The sequence below is a fragment of the Pipistrellus hanaki genome (genome assembly GCF_964339955.1).
Source record: "Pipistrellus hanaki genome assembly, chromosome: 7".
Classification (NCBI taxonomy): Eukaryota; Metazoa; Chordata; class Mammalia; order Chiroptera; family Vespertilionidae; genus Pipistrellus; species Pipistrellus hanaki.
In genome coordinates, this window is record NC_140509.1 from 32,891,881 (window position 1) to 32,908,164 (window position 16,284).

At 36.9% G+C, this 16,284-nt stretch overlaps 1 protein-coding gene across 4 annotated transcripts in view; it reads right to left on the reverse strand.

The window, feature by feature from the left end:
- COL12A1 (collagen type XII alpha 1 chain) overlaps positions 1-16,284 on the reverse strand; it is a 111,653-nt gene that overhangs the window by 74,137 nt on the left and 21,232 nt on the right. For 3 of the 4 annotated variants that reach the window (XM_084890831.1, XM_084890832.1, XM_084890833.1), the window contains exons 11-14: positions 15,655-15,927; positions 12,968-13,240; positions 11,064-11,336; positions 1,519-1,791 (exon numbers count right to left, since the gene is read on the reverse strand). The exons of the other annotated variant lie outside the window; for it this stretch is intronic. In XM_084890831.1, coding sequence (XP_084746957.1) covers positions 1,519-1,791; positions 11,064-11,336; positions 12,968-13,240; positions 15,655-15,927 — 1,092 coding nt within the window. The remainder of the gene's footprint in view (positions 1-1,518; positions 1,792-11,063; positions 11,337-12,967; positions 13,241-15,654; positions 15,928-16,284) is intronic. 4 annotated transcript variants of the gene reach the window in all.

Sequence of the window (16,284 nt, forward strand, 5' to 3'; positions counted from 1 at the left end):
TCCAACTACTTAAATTTCCTAAAAGGAGCTTGATTTTTTTTTAAATATTAATTTTGACACAAATTTAAGCTTAGACATAGCCAACTGATTTTTCCAGTGATTAAAAAGAAAAGACGAATTCTCTCAAACCAAAAGGTTTTAATTTAAGAATAACTTAAAATCAAGATATAGGACTTAACTGAAATTGCTCTTTGACCAAAAAAAATAATCACCCAATCCTTCCACTTCTTTCTAATAAAAGGATATGTAAGAATCCCCCATTCTTTCCTCTTTTCCTAAAATTTTCCCAAAACAAAAGAAATAAAGTTTTCCCCTATAAACTTTGAGACATACCCATGATTAACAAATAGCTTTTTAGGAAAAAGAATTTTTAAATATGAACACATATTTTACCAGCCAGCTGATAATAAATGATGGCATGTCATTCAGAATGATTCGCAAGAAATAATATTCATGAGATTAAGGCAAATGGGAGCCATCCAAAAACTGAGTGGACTTTTGATTTTACCTCACCAACCAGAGTTAAATGATCTGAGATTAATCATAGTCTCAGTAGGTACTATTATTTATCAGTCATCTCTAAGTGGCAAAACACTCTGCTTGGTGCTTTGAACATTCTTGTTTCATTTAACTCTCAGGACAATTTTTAAAAGACTGCATTCTGCAGATTAGAAAATTAAGGCTCAAAAAAGATTAAGTAACTTGCCCACGGTAATATAGCTATCAACATGCCCAAATTCTCTTTCTTTCCATAGCTCCTGATCTTTTTACTAGTTGAGTTTCTTATCTAGTTGATCATTCCACAAAGGTGTGTGTGGGGGGGTGTATAAATTTTATATTTGTAATATATTTTTATTGATTTCAGAGAGGAACGAAGAGGGAGAGAGTGATAGAAACATCAATGATGAGAGAGAATCATTGACCGGCTGCCTCCTGCATGCCCCCTAATGGGGGTTAAGCCCACAACCCGGCTATATTCCCTTAACCAGAATCGAACCTGAGACCCTTCAGTCAGCAGGCTGAAGCTCTATCCACGAGGCAAACCAGCTAGGGCAGAGGGATATAAATTTTAGATACAAAATAAACCTAAATTTAAACCACATTGGTTTGTGTGTGTGTGTGTGTGTGTGTGTGTGTGTGTGTGTGTGTGTGTGTTTAATCCTCACCCGAGGATATTTTTCCATTGATTTTTAGAAAGAGTGGAAGAGAGAGGGAAAGACAGAGAGAAACATCGATGTAAGAGAAACACATGGATTGGTTTCTTCCTGCACTGCCCTGACCTGGGCCCTGGCCGGGGAGGAGCCTGCAAACAAGGTACATGTCCTTGACAGGAATCGAACCCGGGACCCTTTGGTCCGTAAGCAGATGCGCTATCCACTGAGCCAAACCATATTCTTTCAAGGTTCTAAATTTTCAGTCCTCAATGGTCATATAAAGAAAAGAAAAAAGCAAGTAGTTCAACTTCCTGTACTTGAGAGGGTAACTAACACACCCAAACACACTTGCGATGTTACCTACATTCAGTTGTGGCTTCTCCATTCAAAGGTTCTCCTTCTCCGCTGCTATAAACGGCAAATACTGAAAGTTTGTATTTGGTCTCTGGCTGCAGGTTGTCTATCACCGTATGAATTGCATCTTCAGGAAGATTTTTCTCTCCAGCCTCAACATCATCATAAAGCGATTTCCATGAGACTCTGTAGCCGCGAACCATTCCCGGAGCAGAGGTCCAATAAGCCCCAATTGATGTGTCAGTGATGTCTTTAGTAATTAAATCACGAGCTGAACCACGTTCTAGAATAGAAATTAAAGGGGAATCATTAATGTCTACAAAATATGTCAGCATTACTTCGTCCTGATAGACATCCTAACTTGCTGGACTCAAACTCAAATTTGTCTAAAGATGCTCATTTCTCCTCTCAGAATTAACTGTCGTGTTCTGTCAGTGAAACAAACTGATGGATAGAATATTAGAATTTTATCTGATTCCTACCTAGCACTCTGGCCCGGGTCTATCCAGTAAGATGGTAAGGTCCTTTAGAACAAGGGTAACATCTAAATATGAAGGAGTATACTATTGATAGTATGCCTAACAGAAAGTTTTCCGAAGAAAACGATGCATCTGAATTACCACATATCAGTCCATCTTATGACATAGCCCATTGCTCACAAAGATCTTTATTTCGTTACCATCATATTTTCCTCTCTAATTTAAATCAGCTCAGTTTCAATGTATGATTTGCAATCATTTCAACAATTTCATATCACTCACAAATCATAATAGGGACAATCATTTTTTTTTTTTTTTTGGTGGAAACTCTATTTGTTCACGCAGTTAAAAAAGCAAAAGTGCAAACTTTCAATTCAGCTTACCCCTAAGGAAACTAAAAACCACCAATTCTGGAAAACCTAAACGTGATTAGTCATCAAAATAAAACACACCACTTGTTCTAGCTGATCGAAAATGTCTGTTATGAAATTTTGGTTCTTTCATTAAAAAAAAATACAACCCAAATGGAAAAATATGGAAACCTCAACTTAATAGGAGGCACAGATGTCTTCCAATAAAAGCCTCACTTTCCATAATTTAAATGTAAGTTAAATATACAGGTCACTTTATATTGGCTACCTTTACTAGGGTTTATGCCACAGTATGACATAAATATAAAACTATCTGCTCCTACAGCATACATCTTACCAGTAATTATATATTCAAGCAAATGATATATAATGCTATTACAAGAATTTTGAAGGCTATTATTTTACTTGAATCAAAGAATAAAAATAAATATAACAAAAATACTCATGCTTACACAATTAAATTTCAGCACAAAAAGTAAAGATAACAAACAATAAATGAAAAAGAAATCTGGGTGAGCAAACACCTATCATATATGGTTGACTGTAGAGGGGGGAAATAAATAAAACAGAAGCTGGGCATCCTACCAGACCCCAAGTGCAAATGGAAAATTCTAACTCCATTATAAATAACTTTAACTGCTGACAAGTCATTTCATCTCTAGAGGGAAATTAGTTGCATATTTCACTGTAACCAAGAATACTTATTTTCAAGAACATGTTGACTTTTTCCCTCAATACTTGAGATTAATTTCATCTAAGGTCTTCTTTACTTGTATTTGCCATACATCTTTATATTTTTCTCTACTAACAGAAATGTAAGCAAGCTTTTTCTTTGGTTTGGTTTGGTTTGGTTGGTGTAGGTGTTGTTTTTGTTTTTGTTTTTATCATTCATATCCCCAAAACTGGTTTTCCATGTGCAGTGCATGTTTGTTTGATATACAGCCATTTTGTATATGCATCTGTCCTCCTAAATTTCCTGAGTTGCAATTAGGAACATCTGTTATAAAATAATTGTACTTATATCTGACTTTGAATTAAGTGAGCTAAAAACTGCATGAATGACATTCCAAAATATATATATATAAGATAAATAAAGTTAGCTAGAATGTGGGAATTATCTTCCAAATTATCACTGGAGTAATTTGCAGACAATAATTTTAGCTTCTAGTCTTCCCAAGGCCATTTTTCTCCCTACTTCCTACAGCATTGAATTTGTGAGATTGTTTCTCTCCATGACAACAGACATCAATTTCACAAACACAAGCTAATGATTTCACTGGGAGAAAATAAGAAGAGAATTGTGTCTGAAGCAAGAGTACATTCACAAAGACATTTGTAGGCTACAAACAAAAGGTGCCTAGATCACTAGACATGTATTCCCATGGATTTTAATTGACTATTTTAACACTCTCAAGACCTGTAAAGCTAGAACAAAATGCTAGTAAAATGGAAATAAACATTTGCAAGGTTTATCTATGTCTTGAAAATAATCTATAAAAACACCTTTAAGGATATAAATAAATATTAACTAAAAGATATTCTTGAGTTCTAATTAATGGCTAGCAACACTAATTCAATTGAATGCTAAGCTCTCAACTACAGAAAAAAATGCTCAAAAAATTATAGTTTCTGCATGTGTCACATAAAGGCATTATTTGCAGGCACCAGCATTGCAGCATTTCATGTTAATAACGATGAAATATGGGAAGAAGAAAGACAGCTCAATCCAGAAGCCAAGACTGCAAAGATAAACCATTTCAATGGGCATCTTATATATCAGACAGCTTGATCAGAATACTGCTAAATATTAAGTTTATACTATTGTCAAACACACTGACAAACTTTTTCTGAAAAATGAAAACAAAAAGTAGAAGGGTTGGGTATTCCAGCTGTTGCATGACACCCAAGAATTTTGAAAATATGATATACTCATGACAGTAAACTTCATCTGGCCTATAACCCTTGAAGTTTTTAAAAATGGAATCTTGGCTTGGCCAAATATTAGATTTCAAGAAAAAAAATGAAGCAATTCGTTTGTACCCTATGATTTCATTGGCAGGCTGCCGAGTGGCAAAGCTTGTCTTGAAACTAGATATGCAATCAGCTGAGCAGACCACCAACAGGCTGTGAAACCTCCTGGAGCCCTGGGGTCCTCAGGAGCAAAATAACTGGACCGGACCTAATCAGATACATCCTAGTAGAATCACCTGGAGAGCCGAAGACTAGGCCATGCCCAAATCAACAAACTGGGATATCCAAAGAGATGCCCAAGCACTGATGTTTCCTAAATCTCCTCTGTGATTCTTGCTTCCCTACAACTACTTTTTTTTCATTTCTTCCCTTTCCCTTATTTCTTCTACCCCTCTTTTGAGGCCTAGAGAGCCATATATTTGGAAGGTGTGCTTGATCAGTGTGGGAAGGAACCCTCACACTTGCTTTCAACTCTAAAATGAGGCTCCTTCCAAATAAAGATGCGTGGTGAAAGCAAAATGGCGCATCACTGTTGGACACGGTGAAGCTGTGCAGGACACAGTGATGCTGTGTCAGACTGTTTGGTGGTTCATATAGTATGTGAGTCCATGGCTGTGCACAACATATCACCCTTAGGTAGTGGAACAGGCTAAACACTGACCCTCCAAAAATTAAGTTAATTGAAGCTTCTCATCACATCCTTTCCATTACAAACATGCCTGGGAAGCTCACTACTCTCTCCTCCCCTTATTCTGTCTTAAGAGGAGATGGCTCTCAACACACGGGTTGGGGCAAAAGTAGGTGTTCAGTTGAGTATGTGAAACAAGTTTATTCTGATATTATTATTTATTAGATTATTTTCCATACAAACACCTGTAAACCCTCTTTTGCCCTACCCCGTGTGCTTCTTATTCAAGAGTTTATCATTTCCCTGTAAGTGAGGTTCAATCCAAGTGTTACCCAGCAAAGCATTTGGTTTGGCTTAATATATTGAATTTGTAGGTTTTGTCCCTGGTCTAAGAAACATCAGACATCAATGACTACAGAAGGAGATTATTTGTCTTGGTTTCATTAGATTGGGTTTTGGCGACAGTTTCTTTTTAGAGTACCTGGTTAGGGAGAGGAAAAGAAAGGGGAAACGTCATGAAACCAGTCTGTAGCCTCTCTCCAGGGAAGATCACTGCTCCTCCACGGGGAAGGCATAGCAATGGTGGCAGCAACAGAAACCAGCTCTGGTAGACTGTACCACTTTGTCACTACTTTTCCCCAAACCCGGATCCACTATTGCGCTAGCAAAGGCTCCCTTCCTCTTCGAGTTCCTCCTTTCCCTCTGCCCAAGACCTACAAATGTGTTTTTGTTTGTTCAAACTTTTTACGGAAGTGATATTGTTTTCAATAATATTTAAGCTCATAGTTCTGCACTACATGCCTGTGCTTTGTATATTACTTTTACCTCTAGTGATAGAATTTCTGGCAATCGTATCAAAAAGGTCACCTTCTACGCTGAGGGTATGCCTTCATCTTTATTCTTATGATTTCTTCTCAATAGTTTCCCCCTCTATCCTATTCTCCCCAGCATAGTGCCAGTATAGGAATAAGGAACAACAATGCTTTTCTACCATAAATTTAAATATTCTAAAAAACTCATCATTTTTGAATGTTGATACTCAGTATTTCCACCTTGATTATAAAGTGCATTAACATAAGTTCAAAAGGCACTTTTCTCATGCCTGCTTGCATACATCTCTGTGCTGCTTCTGTGGGAAGTAATTTAGACAGGTGCATTTCTCATGATCTGAACGTCCACAGGGGTTGATTTCTACTTTTTTCCATATACAAGGCCAAAGAACTAATGCCTCATTTAAGTAACTTTCCTACATATCCTCAGCCCTTTTCCATTTGCTTTCTGAAAAGCAAATCATCATCCAATTCAAATATAATTATAATACAAATTAGCCAATGATGATAACTGAAAAATTAATCATAATGAAATGAAACTATATTTCATCTTATAGATTGTTCCAGCCAGCTTTCATTGAGTTTCACATACCACTTTCAAAAATAGAAGTTAAATTGAAAATGTAATGTAAACCCTCTTCTAAATCAATTTGTCTTTTCCATTAGAGCTCAACTCAAAAGTCATCCAACTTTCCATAGCAGAATACAGAAGACCTGCTTCTGGATAACGTTCATGTGGAAACACACTTGATTTACAACCAATGAATTAGAGCCACCTTTGAAAAGGACAAAGTTCACTATTGAACCTAATTACCGTAAGCAATGCATCGTTCTTAAAAACCTCTTAGCGATTAAATCACTCTTCAACCTCAAAGCCTGGGGCATTTCTTCCACAATTGTTACATCTCCAGTTTGATTTGGACTCTTCCCTGGTGAGCCATTAATTTGCAGAGGAGAAAATATGAATTACTGTTTGGTGATTGTGCTAGTTCCCTGGAAACGTCAGAGTAGTGATGCCCAGCATGTATGATTTTTTCCAAGTTATGAGACAGCAGTAAATCAGGAAAACATAGAGGCCTGGTTCAGTCCATCTTTGAGAGGCCCCATGTTACTCAACACCATGCAGAGGAATTCCTTGATGTGTTAAAAAAAAACCTCATTGTACCAAAATGTCAGCTGAGTTAGCTTGTGTGATGTACAGGAAGTCATTCATGTCTAGGACCCTGGCAGGTTGCTGTAGCAACGGAAACAAAGGAAATTCTGAAAAGTCATCTTTTCCATAGCCAGAAAACAACACTCAAAAATAAAAAGAACCGTATTATTCCCAAACTGAAATTTTCACTCATTTGTGGTAAAGCTCTGAATTATTCATTTCGAGGTTTATAAGAACCGGTTTTCCTCTCTCTAACCACTAACAGTGACAAGTAAAAGTTCTACCAAACTTAAAGTGCATTTACATCTACAACCGTATTTTAGTAAGCACATTAAATCTACTTTAACAACAACCGGAGGGGGAGGGGAATAATGTAAATCAAACCGAATGGTTTGTGCTCAGAGTCCTCTGAAGTTGGGATCTGAAATAGTAATAAACTCTGCCTTTGTGATTCTATTTCATGCAGTTCTAGAGCCAGCCATGAACTTCCCCAATGCCAATGCTAATAAATCTCTCTTCCAGGGACAGGGGAATTTTCTGATCATTGGCTGCATTTCAAGAAAGTACTAGGGAACATTTTCAAGTTAGGGATGGTTGTAGACCACAGTAAATATTGTTTTAATTCTTTCTGAATTAAATAGAATGCACTTCAGGCAATCCATAAAATTTTCAACCTACAGAGTGCTCTCGCCTGCTGATCCTCGCCTCTGGATGAGAGAAACATTCCTGCCTGGTAGGCTCTTACCACCTCCTCTCCCAAGAGAAAAACAGATTGGAAAAACAGCAGCCCTCAGAAGCACTGGCCTGGCTTTGTTTCTGGGCTTTCCATCCCCTGCATTTACCATCATATCCTATTCCTGTATATGGTATGTGGATTTGGCCGAGTTAATACAATAAAATGAAATGGAATAACCAGGGGCAAAAATCTTCTATTATTTTAATTTAGTCACAACTATGCTCTCACATATTTGTCGAGTTTACCACACATAATGCAATGGGATAAATGTGTTAATAAAATCAGGCTGGCAGCATTTAATATTATCCTTCAACATAGTAAAGTTTGGTATAAATGTAAAAAAAGTTATTTTTTTTTTTTGACAATTCAGGTATGAATTAACTATATTTTTATTTTTATTTTTTTAAATATATTTTATTGATTTTTTTTACAGAGAGGAAGAGAGAGGAATAGAGAGTTAGAAACATCGATGAGAGAGAATCATCCATCAGCTGCCTCTTGCACTCCCCCTATTGGGGATGTGCCCGCAACCAAGGTACATGCCCTTGACCAGAATCGAACCCGGGACCTTTCAGTCCCCAGACCAACGCTCTACCACTGAGCCAAACCGATTTCGGCTGAATTGACTATATTTTTAAAGAAAACTTACAAATCATTTAGCTCGCTTTCTTCTTAGGAAATGAAAAGGGATAATTTTTTTAAATTTATTTTACTACCCATGTATCTCCCTTAGAGATGATTTTTGATCAGCTATGTCCTGGAGCATACACTCATACATGCATACAAGTTGGTAGATTTTCTACACAACTTGTGCAAAGCTATAAAATTATAAGCAATTTAGCCATATGCCTAACCTAGAAAAATCACAGCCAAACAGAATGTTTGTTGTTAAATTAAAATTTGTATTTTTGGTTTTTTTCCTAAAGTTTACTTATATGTTATTCTTAGCAAAAATACCATAATTTTTTTATATATTTGGGTTAAATGTGAATATGTTTATGAAGTAATAACATGCAGAATATCAGAAGATTAAAAGTTAAAAGCAAAAGTAAAAAACTATTAAATGATTTCCAAGATTTTCTTTATAAGGGAGAAATTTTCCCAAATACAAATACAGTGGTGCCTCACACAATGAACTTAATTCGTTCCAGGAGCAAGCTTGTTATGCGAAAAGTTCGTTATGTGAAACGCGTTTTCCCATAACAATACATGTTAAAAAAAATAATTCGTTCTGTAGCATAAAATATGCTAAGATGACATAAAAAAAAATATGCTAAGATGACATATTTTTATTTAGATACATCTAAAAACATAATTTTTTAAAAAAAAAACACACATTTTTTTAATTTTAAGACAGACTAAGTAGAGTCTACCGAATCTTGCACATCTTCATCCATTTTCTGCTTTTTGGCCGATGGTTTCATGAAAAACCTGTCCAAAGTTCGCTGTGCGAGGCGTTCGTTATGCGAGGCACCACTGTAATCTACTACTTTTTTGTAAAAAAATAAAAGCTTGAAAGTTTATCCTTAAAAAAATCTTATGAACAATTTCTGTTGAAAACCTCTGGAAAGCACAAGAGAAAGAGAACTTCCAAAGGTCAAAAGGAAAGGACATACTCAGAAATTCTGGATGCTGCTCCACGATAAAGATCACATGCTTCTATTGCTTAGATTATGTCTCTGTAATTAAGACAATTTCTATTTCTAGCTCTTATTGTTTTCAAAACTTTAGTGTAGACAAGCGATGTCTCTGAAATACTTATGAAAGTATTAGTAGTCAGTTCTAATTACAATTATTTCTTATTGATACATTTAGTATTTTACAGTTCCCAAAGAGTTTCGCTTACATTCTCCCATTTGATCTCCACAGGCCTTGTAGGAAGGGATAACAATGATCATTCCTTCTTTATAGATGGGTAAACTGAGGCTCAGAGGGATTAAGGAGTTATTTAAAGGTTACATGACTAAGTACCCAAGCCAGGGCTCTTCTGGCAATCAGTATTTTACACATAGGTATTTTATCTTTTGTTTAAATCTTCCTCTAAAAATAAATTGTATGGACTATTGGAATTGAATTCTTGATCACTAGTCCAAAGACAATTTTAATTCAAATATTTTTGGTTATTTTTTTAATAAATTTTATTGATTTTATACAGAGAGGAAGGGAGAGAGATAGAGAGTTAGAAACATCAATGAGAGAGTCATCGATCAGCTGCCTCTTGCACACCCCCTACCAGGGATATGCCCACAACCAAGGTACATGCCCTTGACCGGAATCGAACCCGGGACCCTTCAGTCCCCAAGCCGACGCTCTATCCATTGAGCCAAACCGGTCCCAGATGGTTATTTGTTTTTAATTCTTGACTAAGTCTTGAAGCTTACCTACCTACTGTAAGCCTATCCCTGCTGATTAAAACATCTACAACCCTCCAAACTTCTGGATCCATCAAATTTAATGCATATTTTGCAATCATCACTGTGATTTCACATCACAAAAGATACTATAGATTTGTTTTCTTTCTATGACTACTCTAAATAAGTTATCTAAAAGGAAGTAATAACAGGAAAGAAAGCTATGCCTCGTTTTTCCATTCAGGCCCCCAACTATGGTACTGACTCGTCGTTGTGACCATCCACTGGCATTATATTCCATTCTCATGTGGTTACGTTAAATGTATATTTTCTCTCTCTTACATGACTTGCTTTGTAGTTATGGTGAGTTGATTCTAAGCTTCCATTATATTTCCAAGGTCCTAAAAGATATGAAGCTTTTGACAATTGTCTCTAGAGAACCAGGGAAACAGCTCCAGTGTTGTTTGTACTAAGTGCTGCATTAACTTTGAGCCTCTAATATGCAAGTGATATTTAGAGGTCAGTTGGAAAACAAGCTAACAGGAACTTGGATTTTCAAATTTCTCGAGCTATTATGCACGCTTTCCTACCCGGTGAATGAAAAGAGACTGGGACTCAGAAAACGGCTCCGCTCCTCTCCTCTCCTCTCCTCTCCGGGGAGACAGAAGCACTGTGTGACCGTGGCTTATCCAAACGCTCTTCACCCACAACATTTCCCAAGCTGCCTTCCCCCTCTGCGTGTCTCACACCTATTCTCCATTTAACCAACCCTGGGCATTGCTACACATCTTTAGCACCCAGCTCCCCAATGCGCTTCTTCCTAATCAAGTTAAATGTTTCAGTTGCTTATACTCTACATCTCTGAATAAGAGGCAGTTTTATGATTGCTTATTTTTCAATACAAATGTCTTTGAAGAGAAAGGATTGTGCCTTTCTAAATTTCATTCACGGAAAACGTTCTCAGCTTCCTAGATGCAATGGCAAACAAGCTGGGGGGGAGAGGAGGGGTGTCTCTATAAGCTATGACAGCAATTACCTTCAAGCGTTGTTCCTTCTCCAAAAAGGGCATCGCCGGCCCCAGAGGCATACAGGGCCGTCACGGATAAGGTGTACGTTGTCCCTTCGTTCAGTCCTCTCAGAACAGCGCTGGTTGTGTCTCCCCTCACGGTGACCTCTTCAGTTTCACCTCCGGCCACCGGGGTGTATGTGACCAGATACTGTTTCACTTTTCCTGGTGCCGCACTCCAAGACAATTTCATGGATGATGTGGTAGGGTCAGAAACTCTTAAGTCTCTTGGGTTCCCTCTAACTTCATTAAAACAAAACAAAAAACATAAAAACTCATTATTTAATAAAATGACTTGAAAAACACTGTGTTGCTATAGATGTGCATAGATGCATATGAAATTAAATTTATATCCTGACCGTTGACTAGCCAATAGAATTCAAGCACTTCTAGATCGGGCCCCATATATTAGAGGAAACAAAGCAGAAGTTATGCAATTCCTCCTCTGTGCTTACAGGGTTGGTTAATATCTTTCATGCTAGAATCTGGCATGTAAAAAAAGTACAAGGTTTTCTCTAAAAGTGGGACAAAGCATTGTAAAATGTATATACAGTATGTTGATTGGTATCCCAATGTGGATTTTTAAGTCCTCTAAGAAATTTGCAATAAAAAAGGATTTATTGGCATGATGCTATGAATGTCTAAATGTAATGGCCAGAAAATACACTAATGTGATAAAAATTATAAATGTAAAATACTGCTGTTCCTAAAAATATATATATATTTAAGTGATAAGAGAGGCCTAGCCTGGGGTAAAACTCATGGGCTGAACATCCCTGTGCAACTATGCTTGACATTTCATGACTTTCCTGGTAGAGTGGTCGTGTGGCCTCTGAAGGGTCCCAAGGCACCCAACTCTGTGACATTCCACTGGGCACACAACAGCCAGCCACTTTTACTCCAGAAAACAGCAAGGTAAAGTCACTAGGTCTTGTTGTGGTACCAGCGCAGAGAGCCCTGGATCCCCAGGAGAAGAGAGACGAAGGGAAACAGTGACTTCCCGGAGGGAAGAGAGGAGGAAAAAGGCAGGTGGCCAGGCCAAGGCTTGTACAGAAAAGGCGAATCCGCTACATTATGCGGGGGGGGGGGGGGGGGGGGGGGGGGGGGGGCGGGAAATGGTGATGCAAGCCAAGCTAGAGCCGATATTCCTTGTGAGTGTCTGCGCTGGGACAACAAAGTGCACAAACTCAGATATATGGCTTCTAAGCAACATGATTTAGCTTTGATTTCCTTATAAAACTAGAATAATAAAAACAGCAACTTCATGGACTCTATGCAGGGTTGAAGGAAATAATACGTAAAAAGCCCTTTAAACGGAACCTGACACACACAGGTACTCAGTAACTTTTCATCATTGCTAATACGCTGTTGTTATTATTATTATGTTTTAAAAACTTTAAAAGTAGGGAATAAAATGAAAATTATGAATACCTTATTTTTTTTCCTCAATGAATAACATTAAGTGTTAATCATTGGCCACAATCTATTCTGAGAGCCAAATCACACCATTTAAGTAAAAATAGGTCAATATTCTAAAATTTTTCTGAAGAAATAATATATAATGTGTTTCAACAGTGCAAGGCAGTTTGATTTTTTAATTGCTAGTAATCCTTAAATTTCTATTAAAATATTTAATAATATTTTAAAATAATATTTAGACCATATCACAGCATTCACATTCTATTGGACCAAATAAATGCTATCATGAGAAAGTAAAAAATGTGAGTAACTCAAGTCTAAAAGGACCACAGTCCAAAATATCGGATAATTGAGGCCAACAGTCTCAGGGCTCGTAGAATCTGGACAGTTGTCCAAAGTCTTTCCTGAAGACTAAGGGTTGAGTTGTTACCACGTGGTCAACATATTTCCTCTACCTTCTTCCGTGGCTGCGTTTCCAGTCAACGGAGAGCCAGGGCCTGAGACATATTCAGGAATTACAGAGACTTCATATTTTGTGTCTGGAGTCAGGTTCTCCAAGGTTCTTCTCCTTTGGTTGGCTGGAGTGGTCACTTCTCTGCTTTGTCCACCAGCAGTTGGTCTATATATAATTCGGTACCTTAGCACCCTCCCTGGAGCTTGAGTCCAGGTAATTTTAAAGCTATCTGTGGTCTCATCTGTCACTTGTAGGTTTCGAGGTGCTCCTTTTACTGAAATTTAAAAAATAAAGTTGCCTTTTTATGTGAAAAATACAAAACTAGCTTCTGATCACTAAATTATAACAGTGCTCTAAACAAAGCCGTGAGCAGTTTTTTGCCAAACATCCTGGTTACTTCATTCATTTAGCCAGACACTAGCTAGATTCTAAAACAGCAAACAAATACAATGTCAAGAAACAAACCAAGTACCTTTTTTTCCTGCGTAGAAGATGACTTTTGTAACAAAAAAAAAGTCAACCAAAAATCGGAGGCAAAAGAACAAAATTGCACAAAAATTACCTGCAGATCTTGACGGCAAAGTAAGTCTTTTCTTTGAAGTGGGGGGTAGTCTTATACAGCGAATATAGGCCTAAACCTATGTTTTAACTGTAAAATTAGGGGGTCGTCTTATACGCCGGAAAATACGGGTACTTATTAACTTTTTAATCAAATAAAGAGGTATATATAATAGTAAACCTTTAGGATCATAAATACTCTATGAAATGATAAATTCATATTGACATAAAATTTAAAAGTAAAAATTTGTTTTTTCAAATATAAGTAACCAAGGCTTTCACTCTTACCAGATTTTCTTAGGAAAGTAGGAAAATAATACCTAACACCCAGATCTACCACATTTATCTATTTGAATGAATTGTCTTATCCAATCAGTCCCACAACTAACTTTATATCTGCACAGTCATTTGACTTGGAGAATAATTATAACATACATGTGTTGGACTAAACCAGTGGTCAGCAAACTCATTAGTTAACAGAGCCAAATATCAACAGTACAATGATTCAAATTTCTTTTGAGATCCAAATATTTTAAACTTAAACTTCTTCTAATGCCACTTCTTCAAAATAAACTCGCCCAGACCGTGGTATTTTGTAGAAGAGCCACACTCAAGGGGCTAAATAGCTGCATGTGGCTCGTGAGCCGCAGTTTGCTGACCACTGGACTGAACACATTGCAGATACTCAGTGAATGCTAGCCAGATCTAAATCTCAAGGTTAAGTTGCAATGTGGGTAACATGAATAGACTCACAGTCTTAAATGAATTTTTGATTGAACCCAAATGAGAATGTCATTTGACTTCATATTTAGTAAACATGCTTAAATAACCTATTTGTTTAATGGGAAAATTGTCCACACAGACATCATATTCAGGAAATGAACTAGCAGTTTTTCTATTCCCAATCCACTGGGGTATAACCAGAGTGCAACATGCCTTCACACATCTCACACACAATTAGAAGTTTATATAAAAATCCAACACATAAAAGAGAAAGAAATTATATCCCTTAAGAAAAGAAAAAAATGGCTGTTAGCAGACTTGCACCCCTGATTCATTTTATATGACAAGGAAAAAGACTAAATTATTCTCCCAAAATTAGGCAGATAAACTAATGGGTTTGTATACTGAATCTGAAGCTTAATAGATGTGTGATTCTAAGTCTCTACCTTTTAAATGTCAAATGTAGTGAAGTGTATCAGGAAGTATTCAATTCTATCTAGCAAAGAGAATATATCTACACAAACAGTGCTTAAAGCATTTGGTAAAATTTGTACATCATGTTCTTAGCAGCATTATTTACAATAGCTAAAACATGGAAATAACCCAAGTATCTATCATGGGTGAATGAATAAACCAAGTGTGGTTTACACATCCAATGAAGTATCAGTCAGCCATAAGAAGAAAAGAATTCTGACACATGCTACAACATGGATGAACCTTGAGGACATTATGCTAAGTGATAGAAGCCAGTCACAAAGAACAAATACTGTATGATTATTCTACTCATATGAGGTATCCAAAGTATTTAAATCCACAAAAACGGAGAGTAGAACAGTGGTTGCCAAAGGCAGAGAAAGTGGGATATGGGGGTTTATTGTTTAAGGGGTATAGAGTTTCAATGTTGCAACATTAAAAAAATCTGGAGATGGATGTGGTGAGGGTAGCACAACAATATAAATGTCACTGAACATACACTTAAAAATGGTTGAAATGGTCAATCATATGTTACATAAATTTTACCACAATTAAAATAGAAAACATTTGGTAATGTATATATTTATCATTAGATCCGCAGATAAAGGCAGTTTCAAAAGTATTTGAACATGAGACTTTTGAAACCTGGGACAGAAAATGCTGGATAAGCAGTACTTCAAGAGTTAATTCCACTATTATGAACAGTTCTCTATGTCTCTTATCCTCAAATGCACCAAAAGAAATCTAGGAGTTTTACTTAAAAGTGTTTTTGTTTTTTTTCTTTTCTCTTTTTAAAAGGGTTTTATGTATAGTTGTATTTTAAAGATGCTAAATCAGTTCTGAACTATAAAGCAGATGGTTATTTCAAATGCTATCTTCATCCCACAATAAATGCCTAGATTTCGGAAAACAGTGGCAGAAGCCCCATCTCACCTTCTTCGGTGGTCTCCTCTCCAGCCAAGGGGATGCTGAAGCCATCCTCATACTCTGCCGTCACGTTGACCAGGTACAGGGTCTCTGGCTTCAGGTTGTTGAGAACAACGCTGGTGCTCGTCGCTGGCTCCACCAGCGTGACCTGGTCATCCCCAGTAGCTTCTTTATAGGTGATGTGGTAGGAGAGCACATTTTCTCCGGCAGGTGACCAGTTAGTCTTAAAACTGTAGGAAGTCACCTCAGAAAAGATAAGATCCTTTGGAGGAACATAAGCTAATAAAATAAAATTAAAATAAGAGGACATAGTTTAAAATTTTTAAATCTATAAAGCCAAAATAGACTTAATGATTTCATCTTCCTAAAATGGCTCATTGTCACTTGGGAGAAGCATGATACTGAGACTTAATAAACATTCTACACATGACCATTGAGAGAAGATCTCTCACAGCCCTATAAGGAGGCCCTGATCATGTGTCTTAACCATGCATAATACTAAGTTATAATGTTTAAATGACTAATTAAAATGGAATTTGAATTATGAGCTTCTTAAGATAAAGCAGTAATGCAATGGTCCTACCCACAATTGATATTTTTAAATAGAAGCAGACCTAAGCAAACCATCAGAATGTT